Source organism: Terrapene carolina, unplaced genomic scaffold (genome assembly GCF_002925995.2).
Source record: "Terrapene carolina triunguis isolate 2854851 unplaced genomic scaffold, T_m_triunguis-2.0 Scaffold247, whole genome shotgun sequence".
NCBI lineage: Eukaryota > Metazoa > Chordata > Testudines > Emydidae > Terrapene > Terrapene triunguis.
In genome coordinates, this window is record NW_020664598.1 from 17,696,028 (window position 1) to 17,716,798 (window position 20,771).

At 49.3% G+C, this 20,771-nt stretch overlaps 1 protein-coding gene across 2 annotated transcripts in view; it reads left to right on the plus strand.

Moving 5' to 3' along the window:
* The first annotated feature begins 891 nt into the window (after positions 1 to 891).
* TMTC1 (transmembrane O-mannosyltransferase targeting cadherins 1) overlaps positions 892 to 20,771 on the plus strand; it is a 191,527-nt gene continuing 171,647 nt past the window's right edge. For both annotated transcript variants that reach the window (XM_024202588.2, XM_024202589.2), the window contains exon 1: positions 892 to 958. In XM_024202588.2, coding sequence (XP_024058356.2) covers positions 903 to 958 — 56 coding nt within the window. In that variant the 5' untranslated portion in view covers positions 892 to 902. The remainder of the gene's footprint in view (positions 959 to 20,771) is intronic.

Below are 20,771 nucleotides of genomic sequence, written 5' to 3' on the forward strand. Positions count from 1 at the left end.
ATTATAGAGGCGGGTAACGTGATAAAAAGATCAAGATGTGGGCAGCATTTTTAAAGGTTAGCGGATGGGGCTAGGATGTATCTGAGGCAGGTTCTAGTCCCAGCTCTGTTGACTTGCTGTGTGACCATGGTCCCTGGCCCAGGCCATGTCTCAGTTTCCCCATCAATAAAATGGGGGTAAGGATAGGAAGGTGCTGTACAGAGCACTGTTTGCGAAGCTCAAACGTTGTCTTCCTCCCCACTCAGGGCAGGCGGGCTGAAGCTGCTGCTTTTCCTTGGCAGGTTGACGCTGTTTTCCCCCCAGCGGGCAGACGAGCCCCGGGCCTCTGCCCCCTCCCTGGCAGCCGCTCCCCGGAGAACTCAGGTGCAGGGCTGGGGGGAGCGCAGCAAGGAGCATGCGTGCTGGGACGGGGGGAGGAGGGACGGCGGGGGGAGGCGGTGGCTGTTTATTTGCAGCTGGGCAGGCGGAGCAGCGGCAGAGCGCGAGCAGCCAGCAGCGGCTCGGGCTCCTGCCTGCCCCGGCGGCACCATGCTAGCGCCGCTGCTTGCCCGCGCCCGGCAGGAGGAGGGTGCCCCGCGCCTGCGAGGAGCCAGCCCGGCAGGATGGTGACAGCCTCCGCCAGCGGCAGGAGCCGGGACCGAGCGCTGCTGCCGCCGTCCCCGCCGCCTCCTCCTCTCCCCGCAGCCTGGGCTGCTGCTGCTGCTCCAGCCCGGCCCGGCTCCGGCAGCTGCGTGGCGGCGGCCGCGGCGCTGCTGCTGGCCGGGCTGTGCGCCCTGTGCTACGGCAACTCTCTGCGGGGCGAGTTCGTGCACGACGACGTGTGGGCGATCGTGAACAACCCGGACGTGCGGGCGGCGGCCCCCTGGGCGGGCGTCTTCGCCAACGACTTCTGGGGCAAGGGCATGGCCGAGAACACCAGCCACAAGTCCTACCGCCCCCTCTGCGTCCTCACCTTCAAGTAAGTGCCCCGGCCCCGGCCGGGCGCCCACCGCAACCTCCCGGCTGCAGCCTGGCGCCTCCTGCTGGCTCCCGGGGCGCGCAGAGCACCCGGGGTTAACCCTGCGGGCGGGACACGGAGCGCGGCTGGGGCGCCAGCGGGATGGGAGCAGGCGGGTTAGCCGCGCATCCCCCGGCAGCAGCACCTGTGAACGCCCCCTTCCTACGCAGCTGCCGCGGTGACTCGCGGGGTGCAGCCGCCAGGGCGCCCCGAGGGGAGGGAGGGCTGGTGGCTGCGCCCAGCTGGCGGGTTTCCCTGTGGGGCTCTATGGGGGAAGGAGGGTTACTTGGCGGCTGGGGCAGCGCGGGGGCGCCTGTGGGTCAGCACTGGGTGGTGGTGGAGGAGGAAGCAAAGGGCTTTTCGGTGCTGCGCGGGGCTTGCCCCTAGCGAGAGAGCCGCGGACTGTGCGTGCCCCTCCTGGCTGCAGTGCTCCCGGCGGCGCTGGCCCGAGGCGGTCGAAGCCCGCCGGCCCGTGCCCCGTGGGGCAGAGGGCGAGGCGGGGTTCTGGGGCACTAGAGCTGCCCGCCCTGGCCCGGGCATGTTTGGGGCTGGGAGGCGAGCTGCGTGAGTCAGCGTTTCTGAAGGGAACGCGTGAGCAGTCCAGACCCCGGTGGGGTGCGCAGAGAGGAGGCGAGCACGAGTCGGAGCCTAGCGGGCTGCCTTCCCCTGAGCACCGGGGCGAGGCTTGTGCAGCCCTTGTGCCCGGGGCTGTGGTGTCTCCAGTCCGCCTGGGGCGCGCGGAGGGGAAAACGCTGGGTTGGCATCAGAATCTGTTTGTGCTGAGGGGACTCGTTCTCTCCGAAAGACAGGCAGCTGTGGGGAAACAGCTTTTGCAGGAACTTCAGGGTGTCTTGGCAGGTGCACCAGCTATGTGGCTGGCTGGTTCCGCAGCATCTGCATACCCCCACCGTTATTCCTTGTTTGTTGGCTTTGTGTCCATACAAGAATAGAATAAAAACAGCTTAGAAAGTGCTTTGTCTCTGAAATGATCATTTAAATGTTCTAATTCCTGCTCAACCCCCCCCTTTCAAGAAATCAAACAAACTCCAGTGCTTTTTTGAAATCTCCTTTTCTGCAGTAAGGAAAGGAATGTAACATTTGTCTACTGATCACTTTCAGTTACACTTCTGAGAGGAATATATTAGCAACACTCTTTAAAAGAACCCTACTTAAAGGGTCTGCCTTAAATACTACATTTCTTACTGTCTGACAGCTGCAACTCTCATGTCAGTCACTGAATTCAGACTCCGACAGCTATTCTGCAGTAGATGGCCCTTATGCATCACATGCAGAATAGGCAGGGAACATTTTCTGTTACAAAACAAAAGACAAGTTGGGCAGCAGCAAAGTAATTGACAGTTGTGCCCCACTAATCTGGAAGGGAAAGCTGCCCCACTTTTTAAAAAAGGGCAGCAGATGGAGTTAGTATCAGTGCTTGTAATTAATCAATGTCCTGGTTATCTTATTCCTTTTTTTTTACTGTTTTGATAAAACTCTTGATAATATAAAATATTTGATATATTGTAATAAAATGCATTTTAAAATTTGGGGTCATGAAGTCAGTATTGCTATGAGAAGACTTTTATGGTTACACTTTAAGGTTATGTTTATAAATAATAGATTTATAAGCATGTTACAGACAAGCAGTATGTGCTATAGATGGCTATAAGCACATCAGTGGAAGGTATTCTATACATGCTTATAATCAATTTATTGACCTGTTGGACTCTAACAAATAACCATTAATTAAATCAGCTAATAATCATTTATAAAAAAATCTGCATAAAGTAGTTGAAAATGGTACCTTAATATAAATTAATGAAAACAAAATTTCCAGCTTTTTACAAATAAAAATAAGAAGTGTTCTTGGTATTTTACAGGCAGGTCTGAAGACAAGAACCCTGCCTTAAAGAGGCGCACTAGCTTTGCATAGACAAAACCACTTCTACATGGAGCCCCATTGACTTCATTGGTGCCAGGATCAGCATGCATGGATCTGATAGCAGCATGGGGCCTAAATTATAGGAGATAATTAGTGAAGTGCTTTTGAACTTTAACAGAGTACCTGAAAATAAATGTTTCAGTATGCATTTTTTGTCTTTGAATCTGAACTGGCATTTGCCTATACTGTTTAATTTAAAACATATTTAGGATGAAATCATGCTTGATTTACCTATGCAGGTAGTTCTTTTGACAGTTGGTTGGACTAGTTTTGTTTGCAGGATTTGATCCTGAAGTATATTCATTTCAAAGTGTTTACTGTACAGTTTTAATTTCATCAGTACCTGGGCTGGGTGTTGGATAGGGAAGGAATCATTTTACTTCTTTAATACCTGGCTGCAGAGTGAAGACTAATTCAGCTCAAAGAAGTCTCTGTGGGACCTTTGTGGGGTTTTTTTTTTTCTCCTCATCATTGCCAGCAGTAGGGGAGGCGGAGGATGATGGGATCTGAGCAGAAGTGAGTCCTCTGGCCCCACTTCCTGAGAATTGTGCATAAGGGCTCTCTCCAAGTGGCACTCCACTCCATGTGCGGGATGCATGCTCCCTGCATAAACATCCAGTCTCCCCCTTGCTCAGCAGAACATCATTGGCTCCACTGTGTAGAGGCACACTTTCCCTCTGGAGGAAGGGATGGATTTACCCTATTGGCAATAAAAAGCTTAATAGAAATGGACTTTTTAGCAAAATTGAAATAAAAATAGCATCCTAATACTGTCCAGAGATGAGAGCATCCACTTAGGATGCTTAAGAAAATGGTGCATTGTGTGTATTTGCAGATTAGATTGAAGATGGAATGTAATGGCTGAGCTACCCATTCAGCCACACTGTGTTGTCTAAGTGAAGATCAAGGGGTTTTAACAGTAGCAAGATCCTGTGTGAGGCACCATTCATTATCCTCCTCTGGAATAAAGTTATAATTCCAACCATGGAATTTGTTCTATGCACATAATTCAGAGACCCTATGGATTTTGGATCATACTATAGCAAGATTCAAAAGAAATCTTTTGGGATTATATCTGCAACTCTCATTTTATTCTATCTCTTATTCATTCTTTAATGGCCATGCCATTATTGTAACTATGAAATCAAGAGGAACAATTCGGGATGCCCTGTAGACTTTGAATTGACACTGAAACAAAGTCTATGACAGCGACTATCATGTTCTGAAAATGATTTTGCTTGAAAAACAACCTTCCCCCCACCCATCCATTAGAAGAATTTTAAAAGGACAGTCCTTAATACATTGGACTCAAGTGTTAAAACCAAGCAGTTAAAAACTTCAAAAAGTTATTTGACTTAATTCATATTATAGCAAAAAGACTAAAATAAAAATTTAAAATAAAAATCTTTAGTTATAGGTTAATAAATACATATAGATATAATTTATTCTGTGTATGCTCTCAATATGAACAGTAAGAGGAGAGTTGAATGGCCTATGTTACTAGAACCTTGAGCTAAATATAAAATAATCACACTCTGGGTGCATTTTTTGTGCGTCTGGATATCAGCAAGCCAACCTCCCCCCCCTCCAAGAAAAAAACAACAACCAAGGTGCGTCCTCCTGCCCCCCTCCTGAATGTAAGTTCTTAACTTTAAAAAAACACTAAACTTTTTTTTTATTTGATCTTCTACAGTTCATTCTCTCCCTGCCTTTCTTGCCTTACAAACAAACAAGTAAAATGTGTTCAAATAAGTGTGTGTGGGTGTGTATAATTTCCTAACAGCCAGTCCTTTGATTCCTCCTGGTCTCTTAGGCTAGGTCTACACTACTCGCCTGAATCGGTGGGTAGAAATCGACCTCTCGGGGATCGATTTATCGCGTCCCGTCAGGATGCGACAATTGATCCCCGAATCGATGCTCTTACTCCACCAGCGAAGGTGGGAGTAAGAGCCGTCGACGGGAAGCCGCGGAGGTCGATTTTGCCGCCGTCCTCACAGCGGGGTAAGTCGGCTGCGATACGTCGAATTCAGCTACGCTATTCGCGTAGCTGAATTTGCGTATCTTAAATCGACCCCCCCCCCGTAGTGAAGACGTAGCCTCAGAAAGCACCCAGCTTAAATATATCTTGTGCATTGTCACTGGTAACAGAGGTTCTGTAGACCAGTTATGTCCTCAGTGGCACTTAGGCTACACACCCTCGCTTCTCATGGATTTGCACAATGTTGCTGATTTGGAACTTAGTAAACAATATTGTTGATGCAAAAGACAAAATAAAATCCTCAGCTCACTCTCTCTTAACTGTTTGTTCTGCAAAGCTAGTAACCAAAAAACAGTAGAACTTGCTTTTGTCACTCAGATGGGATATGACTGAGACAGCAAATCTGTGGAGTAATTAAGTAGCACTTTGATATAGTCGTCAGAGTAGAACTGCTCTTTAAGTAGCAGCACTAACAGGCTTGGAAAGAAGTCTCTTCTAAATTCAAGAAATAACAAAAAAACAAGTTTCAAAGGACATTAAACAGATGTCATCCTGTTTTAACTTTGGTTTAGTGAACACAGCCTGTAAGGAAAATGAAAGGCATGCCCCAAAGCCCATTTGAGATCCCATCAAACTAACGAAAGGCTCACCCTCTCACAAGATGGAGAGGGACACAGAAGTCAACAGATTATTTGGGACAAAAGATGGGGGGGGAAAAAGGGATTGGAAGTGCAGTTCACAGGGTCCAAAAAAAAAAAAAAAGGATCCAGAGAGGGACACACAGCACAGAAACTTCAAAACACCCATTTCTCTTAGGAGGAGTTAGTGGAACTCTTCTCAGATGCGTGAAGGAAACAGAAAAAGGCCCTGCAACTGCAGACAACCCCCTGTCCTGCTTCCTCCTTCTGGCCATCTTGGCTAATGCCAGGAGGAGATGGACAAGGAAGTCATGGGACTTTCTGGGTCCATGGATGAGGAGATTGAAGTTCTCTTCCCACAGAACTGGTGTAGAAGAAGGCAGTAGTGCATGCTTCCTTCACACCAACATGTCTTTATCCTGACTTAGTGTGATCACTTCCTTAGGTGGAAGAGCAGTTAAATCTTGGCTCATTCATTCACTGGTCTTTCTGCTGAGGTGCACCAACAAAAAGGCTAATAGTGTTGGCTTTTAGGACATGGACACTTGGGAGTTAGACTGAGAACATCCTCTCTTTTCACAAAGAACACTGTATTGCTGTCAGCAGCAGCTAGGAGGGCATGATCCAAGGCCCACTGAAGTCAATGAAAAGACTCCCATTGACTACAATTTCCTTTGGATCAGACCTTTAGTGACTGTGAACCTCTGGGTTAAATTTAAACAACAGCCAAGAGGTAAGATGTTAAGTAATCCATTACCAGCCCCCCAGACTGTCCAGTTATCTACAGGTAAACCCTTTTGATTTCCAGGTGGATGGGTGGGGACAATGGCAGTGGGGTGGACTTTAAGGTTAGGGAGTTAAAAATAAAATAAAAATGGAGTCCCCAGATTTGGTTTGATTTGTTTTACTTTTGTAACAATGTATTATTGTATTACGGTTTGACACCACACAGTAACACAGTGAGCTGTAATTTATAAGGCTAAATACTCAGGCTCCCAGATATTATGACTTGCTGTACTACCATTTCGTAGCAGCGCTACTACACTTAGGATTATGTCCGTGTTCTCTTTACACATCCTATTTCGGTTGTTTTAAATTTGACTATAAAAATCAGTCTCTGTACTGAAACTTATTATACATGACCTGAAACTGATGCACATTTTAAACTGTTGTTCACCAACGGCTATACTGAGTCAGACCAAAGGTCCATCTAGCCCAGTATCCTGTCTTCCAACAGTGGCCAATGCCAGGAGCCCCAGAGGGAATGAACAGAACAAGTAATCATCAAGTGGTCCATCCCCTGTTGTCCATTCCCAGCTTCTGGCAAACAGAGGCTAGGGACGCCATCCCTGCCCATCCTGGCTAAGAGCCACTGACAGACCTATCCTCCATGAGCTTATCTAGTTCTTTTTTTATAGTCTTGGCCTTCACAACATTCTCTGGCAAAGAGTTCCACGGGTTGACTGTGCGTTGTGTGAAGAAATACTTCCTTTTGTTTGTTTTAAACCTACTGCCTATTAATTTCATTTGGTGACCAGTGTTTCCTCTAATTTTTCCTACACATGTGCAGAATGAATTTTATGTGCACCAATATGGAGGTGATGTGTGACACATCACTTTCATATTGGTGTACATAACAAAATTCATATGGTGGGGGTGGGGCTGAGGGGTTCAGAGTGTGGGAAGGGGCTCTGGGCTGGGGCAGAGGGTTGGAGTGGGACCGGGGATGAGGGGCTCAGGGCTGGGGCAGAGGGTTGGGATGTGTGTGTGGGGGGGGAGGGTGAGGGCCCTGGCTGGGGATGTGGGATCTGGGGTGGGGCTGGGGATGAGGTGTTTGGGGTGCACAGAGTACTCCGGGGCTCCAGCTCTCTCTTCCTGCAGCAGCACCTGTGCTGGGGGGGAGAGGCGCCTCTCCCACTGCGGCAGCTCTGGGGTGGGGGCTGCGGGATAGGTGCCCCTCCCTCGGCCGTGGCAGGTCCCAGCCAGGCAGGTTCGCTGAGTGCCTGCGCAGCGCTAAATAGGCTGCTGCATGGCCGCACAGCTTACAGGGAACTTAGTTGGTGACCCCTAGTTCTTGTGTTCTGAGAGGAAAATGAACCAGAGTGGAATGTTTAATATTTAGTAGCAGATATTTGGTGCTGTCTTCATTGGTGTGTTTTCTGGTTAGCTTTATTTTTCAGGTGTTTTCTCTGACCTCCTTGTCATTCCATTCCTTTCATACCAATTTCATCGATTATTTCCCTCTTCCTTCCTTTCCTTAAAAAGCTGAGCTTTGGACCAACCTTTTCTCCCAGCTGGAGGACCCCTGTCAATGCTTTTTGAGTACATTAAAATGAATTATGATTGGTGCTGTGATTGTCTAATGGCATTTCTTTGCATTCGGCCTCCTGTGTTTTGGACTGTTATGCCAGGGCTTCTTTTCCCCCTTTTAGTTTGTCTGGCTCTCACTTGTTACACTCTCACCACCAGGCTGAGACTGGAAGTCAGAGCTGAAAGATTATGTAATAAGTTATTCCAAATTCAATTAAAAATTCTAACATCTCTCTGGTTTGAAATCTATCCTTGATCATGCAGAATAACTCTAGTGTAATCTTCACTAGTGCTGTCTGCTGTTGCTGATGACTAAGTCCTTTGAATATGTTTTGATTCTGGTCCTCTTTCAAGTGAGTAGACAAGTAGCCTGATGGGGCTGGAAAGCATCTACTTTTGGAAGTCTCTCTACCAGTGCAGTGATATGTCCTGAAAGATAGAGAGCCTTTTGGTTAACAGCTTTGCTATACATGAATGTCCACTGCCATTTGTTGTGGTTTTGACCTTATTTGAGAATAATTTTAGAGGTAGCCTCTGATGTGTGTTGCCCTCTTCTTCATTGTTCAACACCACTATAAAGTGTTCCACTGTATTGTCAATTTGTACATTGCCACAGTGGATCAATTTTTTTTAATTGCTAGGCCATTATGTGGAGTCAAAACTTGAAACCATGTGAATGTTGGTTGCATTAGTTTGGTGAATATCAAAAACAGTCCAAATTTTCTGCTGTTTTTGCCTGTGAAGACCTATAAACATTGCACATTCATATTTGTCACTCTTGATGAACCATACCTCCATAGCTTAGTAGAAACTTCTGTTCTTCTTCCCTAAAACAGAGTAGAGATGAAGGGGAAAGTGTTGTTTTCGTTGGAGTACAAACTTCAGTACTTGTCTGGTACATGGTAGCTGTTACATTCCAAGAGGATTAGTGTGGCTTCCTCCAGTTATAAAAGACTGAAAATGTGGTGGTGAAGAAGCCCTTTGGGGCTTACACTCCACTACACTCAAAGTAGAGTAGCACTAAAGAATTACTAATACAGAGTGTTCTACACTCGAAAAATGATACCTATCTTCCAACAATAGTGCAACTGCATCAGTGCTAGCCACAGTGTAAATCAGGGGCGGGCAAACTTTTTGGCCTGAGGGCCGCATTGGGTTTCGAAATTGTGTGGAGGGCCGGTTAGGGGAGGGAATCGTGGCTTGGCCCCCACCTCCTATCTGTCCGTCCCCCCCCCGGGACTCCTGCCCCATCCAACCCCCCCTGTTCCCTGACGGCCCCTCTGGGACCCCTGCCCAATCCACACACCCCTACTCCCTGTCCCCTGACTGCCCCTGGACCCCAGCCACCCCATCCAACCCCTCCTCTCATTCCTGATGCCCCCCCCGAGACCCCTACCCCATTCAACCACCTCTTCTCCCTGTCCCCTAACTGCCCCTGGAACCCCTGCCCCTGACTACCCTCTGCTGCCCCATCCAACCCCCCCTCCTTCCTGACTGCCCCACTGGGACCCTGCCCCCATTCAACCCCCTATTCCCCCCCGACTGCCCTGCCCCCTGACCACCACCCTGAACTCCCCTGCCCTCTATCCAACCCCCTCTGCCCCCTTACTGCGCTGCCTGGAGCACCAGTGGCTGCTGGCGCTACAGCCGCGCCACCCGGCTGGAGGCGGGCCACGCCACAGCCGCCATGCAACACAGCGCACCGGGTCAGGCCGGGCTCTGCAGCTGTGCTGCCCCAGGAGCTCACAGCCCCGCCACTCAGAGCATTGCGCCGGCGGCAGGGCGAGCTGAGGCTGCGGGGGAGGAGGGACAACAGGGGAGGGGCCGGGGGTGAGCCTCCTGGGCCAGGAGCTCAGGGGCGGGGCAGGACTGTCCCACGGGCTGGATGTGGCCCGCGGGCCGTAGTTTGCTCACCTCTGGTGTAAATGCTAGTAGGGCTTGGGCATTTTTTGGTTACTATGGGTTTTCATGGCATGCTGGAGGACAATATTTTAACCCTGTCTATTTAACACTTTAACAGTTGTTAGCACTTGTGCAGCTGGACCACTGTTGGAATACAGGTGCACATTTTTTTTAGCATATGGTAGATGCATTCTTAGAGTTCATTGTAAGCAGGATCCACTTTATAGTATAGTGAAATCTTGCACTGGTATACCTAGTTGGCCATTTTCAGATATAACTTCATGATTTATGTGAAGATGTAAAGAAAATGGAAAACCAGAAAAAGCTTAATTGCTCAGTTGGCATCCCCTATTACATTAAATTGTACAAATATATAAAAGCCTGCATCTAAATCTCCATCTCTCCAAGATTTGTAATGAGCTTTGGGATCCTATAACTGAGAATTTTCATTAAGAATTATTTGCTGTAACAAATTATCATCATTATGCTATGCATTGCCACTTCATACAGTGTTGTATTTTTGTCAGTCTGTTGAAAATAATAAAACAGATTAAACTAAACACAAGCTGTCCAGGGAAAATAACAAGGTCCATAAAAACACAAACTCTCCAATTATGGTTTACAATATCTTTAAATCATGAGAGTTTTAAAAAAAGAAAAGGCTGAGTAGGTATTTGTGTGTGTGTCTAAATGTATGAAAAGCACTATATAAGTGCCAAATGGTATTGGTGCTTATATATGACATAACTAGCTTTCTCATACAAATTCCATTTTTAAGTCACTCTCAAGTCTCTATTAGATCTGTGTCAAAAAAAAAAAAGAAGCTAATCTGCTGAATTCTATTTAACTTTGCAATGTTTCATAGAGATCAAGGCTGAACACTGGGGTCAAAAGTTATGTGCAAGTAGAGGGTTATGCAGATTTTTCTGTTTTTCCCCATGAAGTAAGGAGATGAACAGTAGGATTCATGTGCTTTCATCATTCTGCATGGGAAAGAATACCTTTTCCTGAGGGCAAGATTGTGCTCTTTCCAATTCCACTGGACAGGGCCATAAGGACAAAGGTCCATCCACACCACACAGTAACATGGTGAGCTGTAACTTACCAGGCTCACTTACATGATAAGAGATCCTTTGGAAACTGTCCCCAAATCAAAGGGATACACCCTCTCTAATGTTGTTCTTGAACAGATTTTATTACACTAACAAATCAAGGAATTTCAAAATTAAATGCTGCTTTTCCTTTTCCTTCTGTGCATGGGTTTGGCAATGGTTTCTGAGCAGTGTGTGATGCTGTGAACTATATATGCTGCAATACTTAGACACAAAGGGATGAGTTGAGGTCAGAGTCTCTGCTTCAGCGTGGAATTATCTTGGAGCTCAGTTCTCCTTGGGGGGGAGTACCCACACCAGAGAGTTCCTACTCATGAATTTTCCAGTGAGTTCTCTCATTAGGGATGGGGTGGGTGGCCATTTCCCCCATAGAAGATTCTAGCAGTTACACCTCCTCATGCTTGTGGATTCTTCCCACCCTCCCCCCAAAAATCTCCTGGAGGCCCTTTGTTCTTGAACTGCTGTTCACCAGTACCTGGATGGCATAATCCCCCACCTAACAGTCACCCTTGAACCTCCTCTTCCATGAGGGGTACCCAGGTGTATTTCTGAATTGCAGAATGGGTGGCAGTGTAAACTATTGCAGTCTTTAGCTGTGATTCTGCTTCTATTTAGTAGACTGGCAAAGCACCATTGACTTCAGTGGTGAAGGATCAAGCCCTATGTTGCCAGTAACTTCCAGTGGGTTCTTCTATGTATTTCTTCAAGAGGGGAGAAGGATTAGTCAGAGCTTTGCCAGATGAGCTGCTCTACTCCAGAGCCACAGGGTCAGGTAGTCCCAGAGATCCTACACAGGGTCTTCTGCAGGGTGGGAGGGATGATACCATGGTGATGGTACTCTTTTTGTGTACCCTCTTCATCCAGTCTATGTCATTGGAATGCCATTAGGGGACACCTTCCTTGGCTGATAAGGAGGAAAAATTGGGAGGGTCTGGTTGGCCCGAAGACACAGTTTCCTTATTAGAGTTCCCTTACAGAGCTCAGCCTAGGAGAAGACAGTGTTGGAGATATATCTTTCTAAAAGATATGCTTTAGCTCAACCACAGACGTTATGGTCTTGATGTAGGAATTCTACTGAGTCAGGTTCTCTGGCTTGTGATGTGCAGGATGGTCAGACTCTTAGACCCTAATGGTCTTTCCCAGCTTAAAAAAACTACGAAAGTATGAATGAAATCAAAGGTTTCTCAGTTGAAGGCCAGTTTACAATTGGATAAGTCAGAGAGAAAACCTCACACACCTATATGCTACTGTTGATTGGGGGTTTCCAGATGCTTCTTTCCATTAAGCTGGGGTTGGAGAGCTCTTCATTTCAACTAGAAGTTAATTTCAAAGGACTACAAGGATCTGTCTCTTATTTTAACCCTCCCACCCCTTTTCTCTCCCACTTATTGAGCTATGCACAGTGGATATTTAATAGTATAATAATGCCCAATGCCAAAAGTGAAGCGAGGACTGGACCCAGGCTAGGGCATGGTGGGTTGGGAGGGGAGGCACTTTTGTCAACTTCCCTATTCCTACTCTGCAGCACTCTGCTATGGAGTTTTTTGGCTTTACGTAGGAGGCTGCCCTTTCCCTTGGACAGTAGGTGACCCTACTGCGTAGCCTTGTGAAGCTTGTATGGCTTGGAAGGCCAGGGATGGATTTTTGGCTGATTGAAGTGCTATATTTGTGCACACATACTGTGTATAACCATCACAACCACTGAAATTGTTTCAGGACAAAAGAATGTTTCCTTCACCATTTGGCCTAATTTGTTATGACAAATAATAGCCTTAGCAGAAATGAAGCAACACCTGCACATTTTCACATTTAATGTTCAGGGACCACCAAAGACGGCAAATTATATATAATACGTGCACACACACACACGTGCATACTCCTACTCAGATTTTACAGTTTAATGGAAGGCTTATCCTAGTAATGTTTTGTTTTGTTTTTTTAAAAAAGGAATAGCCAGACTATTAGGTTACTGCTATTTCATACGTAGTAGCTACTCTAAGGAGACAACATCAGGTAAATCTCTCCTATTGTAGGCCAGTGATGCTTGGCCCTTCGCTGGGCATTCAATGGAATGAATACAAGGAGCATTTCCTCCCCAATGTGTACTCTGCCTAATGGTCAGGTTCTGGTGTACTGTCTTTGCACTCCCCTCAGTGCAAGGACTATATTACCTACTCCCTTGGGAGCACATGGTTCCCACCACTAGCACTGTCTCATCGAGTGGGAATGACAGATGGTGGTGGGGGACAAATACCTCCCCATGAAGGCACACAAAGCAGGCTTGGGGATTTCAAGAAGACTGCCACTCTACAATAGAATGCTCCCTTGGGCCAGGGCAGGACTGCCCCTCACTCTGCTCTGTGCATTGCAAGTACCATTTAGCCCTGCGGAGCATGATGCTACTGTATATTTTAGACTGAAATTTGGTTTGAACGTATTGTTTACTTTTTTCTCATTTTGTGATTGTGGAAATGGGGGTGGGAGGGCAGCTTGTACCACAGGCGAAGCTCAGGGCAGACGTATCTCACAGGGGAGGGAAAAAAGCTTTATTCAAGAGTTCTTGATCATTCACATGAATTGAAGTCCTGTCAAAATATAGCTGAATAAAGCATTACTTCAAAGTCCAGGGTTAGGTTATGCCAAAGTTGTATTTTTCCCAAACTCCTTTAGCTCAGTGACTACCTCCAAAGTGTTCCTGTGGGAACAAAAATGGAATACACAAGTAAGACTCCTTCCCTATTAAAGTTAGATTGACTGGTCAAAATGCAGCCTAGGGTAGATAAAGTTCTATCAGTTGTAAACTGTAGAAAGTATTTATAAAAAACATATGTCATCTGGGCTTCACAAACTCGCCAATTCTCAGCTGATTTAGAAAAACCCAGATGTTTACATAGTAATAACAAGTCAAGGGCATTGCTCTCAAGCCATGTAAACCATGGGGAACTGCAGTTTGAGCCTTAGTAAAAGCAAATATAGGGATTGTTGCCCCTTAATGTGTGGTTTCATAGAATATCAGGGTTGGAAGGGACCTCAGGAGGTCATCTAGTCCAACCCCCTGCTCAAAGCAGGACCAATCCCCAATTTTTGCCCCAGATCCCTAAATGGCCCCCTCAAGGATTGAACTCACAATCCTGGGTTTAGCAGGCCAATGCTCAAACCACTGAGTTATCCCTCTGCCCCATGGTTTAGTCTACATGCAAAATATTTGAACTGATTTTATTGGGTGTCATTTCTTTTGTCATCTTTTTAAAAATTTCCTTTAACATTTTAATTCCAACTCTTTCTTGTTTGTATGTGGCATCTAGGTCAGTGTTTCTTAACCTTTTTGATAACAGGGACTGGCTTGCTGCCTTTCTAAACTGTGTCAGGGAGATCTCAGGGACAGGCACCAGTCCATGAACCGGTTGTTGAAACACTGATCTAGAAGACATAACCAAATGGACAAATATGATTAATTCTATTTTCAACTGTATGTAAAACAAATACTGTTAAAAACTATTAAATAAGTTGGCAGTAAGTACAGTGAGGAGACAAGTTTATGAATATCTTGTGAAAAGAAATTCTTAGCAATTAGTCACTATTTCCTTTTGTGGCAGCCACAAATAATGAGTAGTGCTGTTGTCTCATCAGGAGAGAACTTGAAGGGATAGCAACTAATGTGTCCTGTTGCTGAACATTCTGCAAAAACAATTTCTGATGGTAGAGTGGTTCCTATTGCATCTGGATTCCTGGTGTAGACCCTGATTCAGCAAAGCACATAAACTCAGGCTTAAAGTTAAACACGAGTATTCCTGTTTGACCTCAGTGATATGACTCACATGATTTAACGTGAAACAGGAAAGGTTGCTGAATCATGGCTTTAATTGGTCACAAGTGAAGATACCAGTTCTTCTTCGAGATGTGTTGCTCATATCAATTCCAGTTAGGTGTGTGCGCGCCGCGTGCACAGATGTGGGAAACTTTTTCCCTAGCAGTTACCCATCGGGCTAGCTGGGGAGCCCCCTGGAGTGGCGCCGATATGGCGCTCTATATAAGATCCTGCCGGCCTGATCCCCCTTCGGTTCCTTCTTACCGCCCGTGACGGTTGTTGGAACAGTGGTCTCTTGTTATCAAGTGTTCCACTAATCCCTAGCTTTCTCTTATCTTAGTAGTTACCTTTGTTAGTTAATTGTTGAGTTACCTTAGTGTTAAGTGTAGTTGGGGGCAGTTCTGCCCTTCAACGACTGCCCTGTGGGGCTCTGGGGCATTTCGGCCCAGGGTTTCAAACCCTGCAGTTCTTGTAACAAGCCCATGCCCACGGGTGATCCTGCCTTAGGTGTCTGGGGGGGGGGGCCCATCAGGCTGACAAGTGTAAGATCTGCAAAGCGTTCAAGCCCCGAACAAGAAAAGAGAGGGAAATCCGACTCAAGCAACTCCTCGTGGAGTCCGCATTGCGTCCCTCCCAAGACGTGGGACCAAACGCCTCGGTGCGCAGTGCTCCCCCAACGGTACTGGCCACGGCACCGCAGAAGATCCCACACCCACCTTGGGACCGACGATCTCCTGGGCCCCAAAGGCGTCCACCCTGGCACCGCTCCCAGTCCCCGGTTGCTCGAAAAAAGCAAGCCTTGGGAGGACTCTCCATTGGGCCCAAAGCGGTCGCTGCGGCCCCAACTGAGCAAACTTCGGACCAGGCCTCTAAACCTGACAAAGCCGCTAGGCCCCGGTTTGCTCAAGCCAGTCCCGCGCCACAAGGTACCTTACAAGTGGAGGAGGTTACACTGCCTTCCACTCCAGATAGCTTTGAGGCCGCCAAAGGGCTTATCGAAATGACGGCACCGGTGTCCCCAATTCAAGCACCGTCTCCGGCCCAAGTCCCGGTACCGTCTATGGGTAAACCGGCGAAGTTCGGACTGTCAGCTCCCAGACCAGCATCTCCAGGCCGCTCTGAGTCCCGGCATCGTTCGGAGTCCCGGCACTGCTCCACATTCCGGTCTGACTCATGACACCGGTTAGACTCGCGGCGCTGGTCCCATAGCCCCGACCTTCGGAGCTGCTCACGCTCGAGGTCGCCATTCACTGCCAGAACATGGTCCCGCTTGAGGTCCAGATCGCGCTCGGCAACCTCGCGGCACCGTTCGGACCGGCACCGTTTGGGGCACCGATCCCCATGCCGGCTGTCGCCACAGCACCGACCCACGACTCATCGCTGATCCTCTTCACGGCACCGGTCCCCGATGCGGAACTGCTCTCCATCGCGGCATCGCTCACTGGCGCGGCACCGGTATCCACTGTGGCACCGCTTCCTGGCGCGGCACCTGTCTCCATAGCGGCACCGGTCGTGATCACGGTCAACATTACGACACCGATCACCGTACGACCCTCATCTGTCAAGGGACTCGGTGCCCCCCTCGCTCCATTCGTGCACTGCTCCCCCTTGACCATTACGCTCCCAATCCCCGTCCAGTAGATTGGGGAGAGCTTCAGGGGCTTCGGACATTCCCCAGTCGAGCTCGGGAAGCCTTGGTCATGACCCCTCGGCATCCCACTGGCAACCCCAGTGGCAATTTTGGACCCCCTGGGCATATCATCAAGCCCAAGGTGCCCCTTCCGTTGCCCGCCTGTCAACACGATCAGGCGCCCAGCCTCCTCAGGTGACCCTCAGCCACCCTCCTCCAGACTTGGAGCAACCCGTGGAGTCAGCCTCTGTGGTAGAAGGAAGCCCAGGAAGATCTGGCCACAGCAGACCAAGGGCCACTTCCGATCTGACTCCCCCGGTGGCGTCGTCCTCGTCTTCCCCTGACGAGGCCGTGGCTGGCACGTCCACGTCTGGCCCACCCCCCATGGACTTTAGAGTCCTGCAAGAACTACTTAGGCACGTAGCCCTAAATATGAACCTCCAAGTTGAGGAGGTTGTGGAGGAGGACGATCCTATGGTGGACATCTTAGGCCCAGAAGGACCTTCCAGGGTGGCCCTCCCCATGAACAAAACCATCCAAACCAATGCCAAAGCTCTCTGGCAAACTCCAGCCTCCATCCCCCCCCACAGCCAAAGGGGTGGAAAGAAAGTACTTTGTCCCCACCAGGGGATACAAATACCTTTTTACCCACCCCGCCCCATGTTTGCTTGTGGTAGACGCGGTGAACGCAAAAGAAATTCAGGGCCAACAAGGGCCCGCCCCAAAATCAAAGGACGCCAAGCGGCTGGACCTTTTCGGAAGAAAAGTTTATTCTACCGGTGGCCTTTCGCTATGGATCGCGAACCAGCTGGTGATCCTCAGTAGATACAATTTCAACTTGTGGTCTGCGGTCCTTAAGTTCCAAGACTTTCTTCCAGCGGAGGCTCGTACAGAACTGGGGGCCATTGTTGAGGAGGGCAAGTTGGTAGCTCGAACCTCCCTTCAGGGTTCCCCCGATACCATGGACGCGGCTGCATGCACTCTGGCATCGCCAAGCGTCGAAACGCCTGGCTCCAGTCATCGGGTCTTCCGTCTGAGGTGCAACACACCATACAAGATTTCCCCTTTGATGGCCAGGGCCTGTTTGCAGAGCAAACCAATTCCCGCCTGCATACCCTGAAGGACACAAGAAATACTATTAAATCCTTTGGGCATGCATACCCTAGCTACTCAAAGGAAGCTGTTTAAACCCCAACAACCAGACCACCCAACAATGCCCCTTCCCACTTAGACTCAGGCAGGACTTCTCCTGTTGGAGAAGCAGGTACCCTCGATGTAGACCATTATGTCCCCGTCGTCCCCCCCGGCAGGGTCAAGGGCAATCCAAGCCACCTCCGGGCCCTAAGCATCCATTTTGAAGGTACGCTCGAGGACGGACTAATAGCTCACATCCCGGACAGTTATCCTTTTCTGAACTGTCTATCCCGTTTCTACCATGCCTGGTCCCTTATTACATTGGACCATTGGGTCCTCCGCATGGTAGAGGCGGGATATTCTATCCATTTCCATTCCGCCTCGCCCTCCCATCCCCCTTCCCCGTCCCTCTTCAGGGACCCTTCTCACGAGCAACTCCTTATCCAGGAGGTACAAACCCTCCTTGCCCTAGGGGCAGTGGAGGAAGTGCCTCGAGAGCTCAGGGGCAAGGGGTTCTACTCCCGCTACTTCCTCGTCCCCAAGGCAAAAGGAGGCCTAAGGCCCATCTTGGACCTCAGGGAGCTCAACAAGTACATCGTCAACCTGAAGTTCCGCGTGGTCTCCTTGGCCACAATTATCCCCTCACTGGACCCGGGAGACTGGTATGCCGCCCTCGATATGAAAGAAGCTTACTTTCACATTTCAATTACCCCACCCCACAGATGTTTTCTCCGTTTCGTGGTGAACAAGACGCACTATCAGGTCACAGCCCTCCCATTCGGCTTGTGCACAGACCCTCGCATCTTCACCAAGTGCATGGCGGTCGTGGCAGCTTTTCTTCGCTGACATCACATGCACGTCTTCCCGTGCCTCGACGACTGGCTTATACAGGGCCAATCTCACCAACAAGTTCGGTCTCAAGTGCAGCTGGTCATGGACACGTTCAGTCGCTTGGGCATCATGCTGAACGTCAGCGAATCTGTCCTCTTCCCTACCCAGACAATAAAGTTCATTGGGGCAGTCCTGGACGCAAACCAAGCGCGGGCTTTCCTCCCGGAGGCCCGGCGCCTGGCTCTAGCAAACATAATCACCAACCTCTGCAGGTTTCCCACCACCACAGCGAGGCAGTGTCTCAGGTTGCTGGGCCACATGGCATCCTGCACCTACGTGGTGCAACATGCCAGACTAAGATCAGGCCTCTCCAGACGTGGCTAGCGTCGGTATATCGACCAGGCTGCGACAATCTAGATATGGTGCTCACAGTCCCAAGCCGCACACTCGACTCCCTGCGTTGGTGGCTGGATCCCCGTATGGTGGGTGCCAGGGTCCTGTTCCATCCCCCTCAACCCACCCTGACCCTGGTTACAGACGCATCTGCGCTGGGATGGGGGGCCCACCTCAGGAGCCTGACAACGCAGGGCCTATGGCACGAAAATGAGCTGTCCTTGCACATCAATATCAAGGAGCTCAGGGCGATTCGCCTTGCGTGCCAAGCGTTCCTTCCCCGCTTACAAGACCATTGTGTAGCAGTCCTAACAGACAACACCATGGCCATGTTCTATCTGAACAAACAAGGTGGAGCCCGGTCATCGTCGCTCTGCCAAGAAGCCCTTCTTCTGTGGGAATTCTGTTTAGCCCACTCCATCACCCTTCAAGCCTCATACCTGCCAGGTGTCCAGAACGTACTGGAAGACAACTTGAGCAGGTGTTTTCTCCCGCACGAATGGTCGCTTCGCCCGGACATCATTCACTCTGTTTTCCGCATCTGGGGGTTTCCCTGCTTCATGGACCAACAGGCAGTACCCAGCCTTCTGCTCCTTCGGGGGTCACGACCCGGGCTCGATCGCAGTTGCCTTCCTGATCACGTCGTCGGACCAACTACTTTTCGCCTTCCTGCCATTTCCGCTGGTCCACAAGGTGCTCCTCAAGGTCCGCTGGGACAAGGCGGATGTCTGTGTTGGTACCCTATCCTGCTGGACCTGTCAATTCAGGCTCCCCTACGTCTACCTCTCAGCCCCGACCTTATCTTGCAGAACCACGGTCGTCTCCTACACCCGGACCTTCAGTCGCTCCACTTCACGGTCTGGAGGATCCGTGGTTGAACCAGGCTGAGCGTGCCTGTTCGGACTCGGTAAGGCGGGTGCTTCTGGAAAGTCGCAAGCCTTCGACTAGACTTACTTATGAAGCTAAATGGAAAAGGTTTTCCAGCTGGTGCACTCAGCAGCAGGTGCTCCCACTCCAGGCTTCAATCCTGAGCATCCTAGACTACCTGATGTTTTTAAGGACCAGCACCTAGCTTTTGGATCCCTTAAAGTTCACCTCACAACCATTTCTGCGTTCCACACAGGAGCGGCCGGGCACTCGGTGTTTGCACACTCGGTCGTGCGGCGTTTCCTCAAAGGCTTGGAAAAAATCCATCCTCCGGTGAAGCAGCCTGTGCCTACATGGGACCTTAACTTGGTTCTTTCCTGCCTTATGGGCCCTCCTTTCGAGCCGCTGGCTTCCTGCTCACTCCTCTATCTTTCCTGGAAGGTCGCTTTCCTAGTGGCCATTACTTTGGTGCGTCGGGTGTCCGAGCTATGGGCTCTCACGTGTGAACCGCCTTATACCATATTCCATAAAGATAAAGTTCAGCTGAGACCTCACCCAGCTTTCCTGCCAAAAGTGGTGTCCCGCTTCCATGTAAGTCAGGACATTTTTCTACTGGTTTTTTACCCAAAACCACACCTCGACCTTCGGGAACAGCGCCTCCATTTGCTGGATATTAGGAGGGTGCTTGCCTTCTATATAGACCGAACAAAGCCATTCCGTAAGACAACCCAGTTGTTCATTGCCATCGCGGAGTGGATGAAAGGCGCACCGGTCTCCTCCCAACGGATATCTTCATGGATCACCACGTGTATCCGTACCTGGTACAAGTTGGCAAATGTCCCTCCACCTGTTGTCATGGCTCACTCCACGAGAGCTCAGGCATCGTCAGCGGCCTTTCTGGCAAACGTTCCCCTCCAGGAAATCTGCAGGGCTGCCACGTGGGCCTCAGTGCACACCTTCATGTCCCACTGCGCCATCGTCCAGCACTCTCGTGATGATGCGGCCTTTGGCAGAGCGATTCTTCAGTCCGAGGTAAGGCTTGGGAGTCACCTAACTGGAATTGATATGAGCAAGCACTCGAAGAAGAAAAAACGGTTACTCACCTTTCTGTAACTGTTGTTCTTCGAAATGTGTTACTCATATCTATTCCATTTCCCCCGCACCTTCCCCTCTGTCGGAGTAGCCAGCAAGAAGGAACTGAATGGGGGTCGGGCCGGCAGGGTCTTATA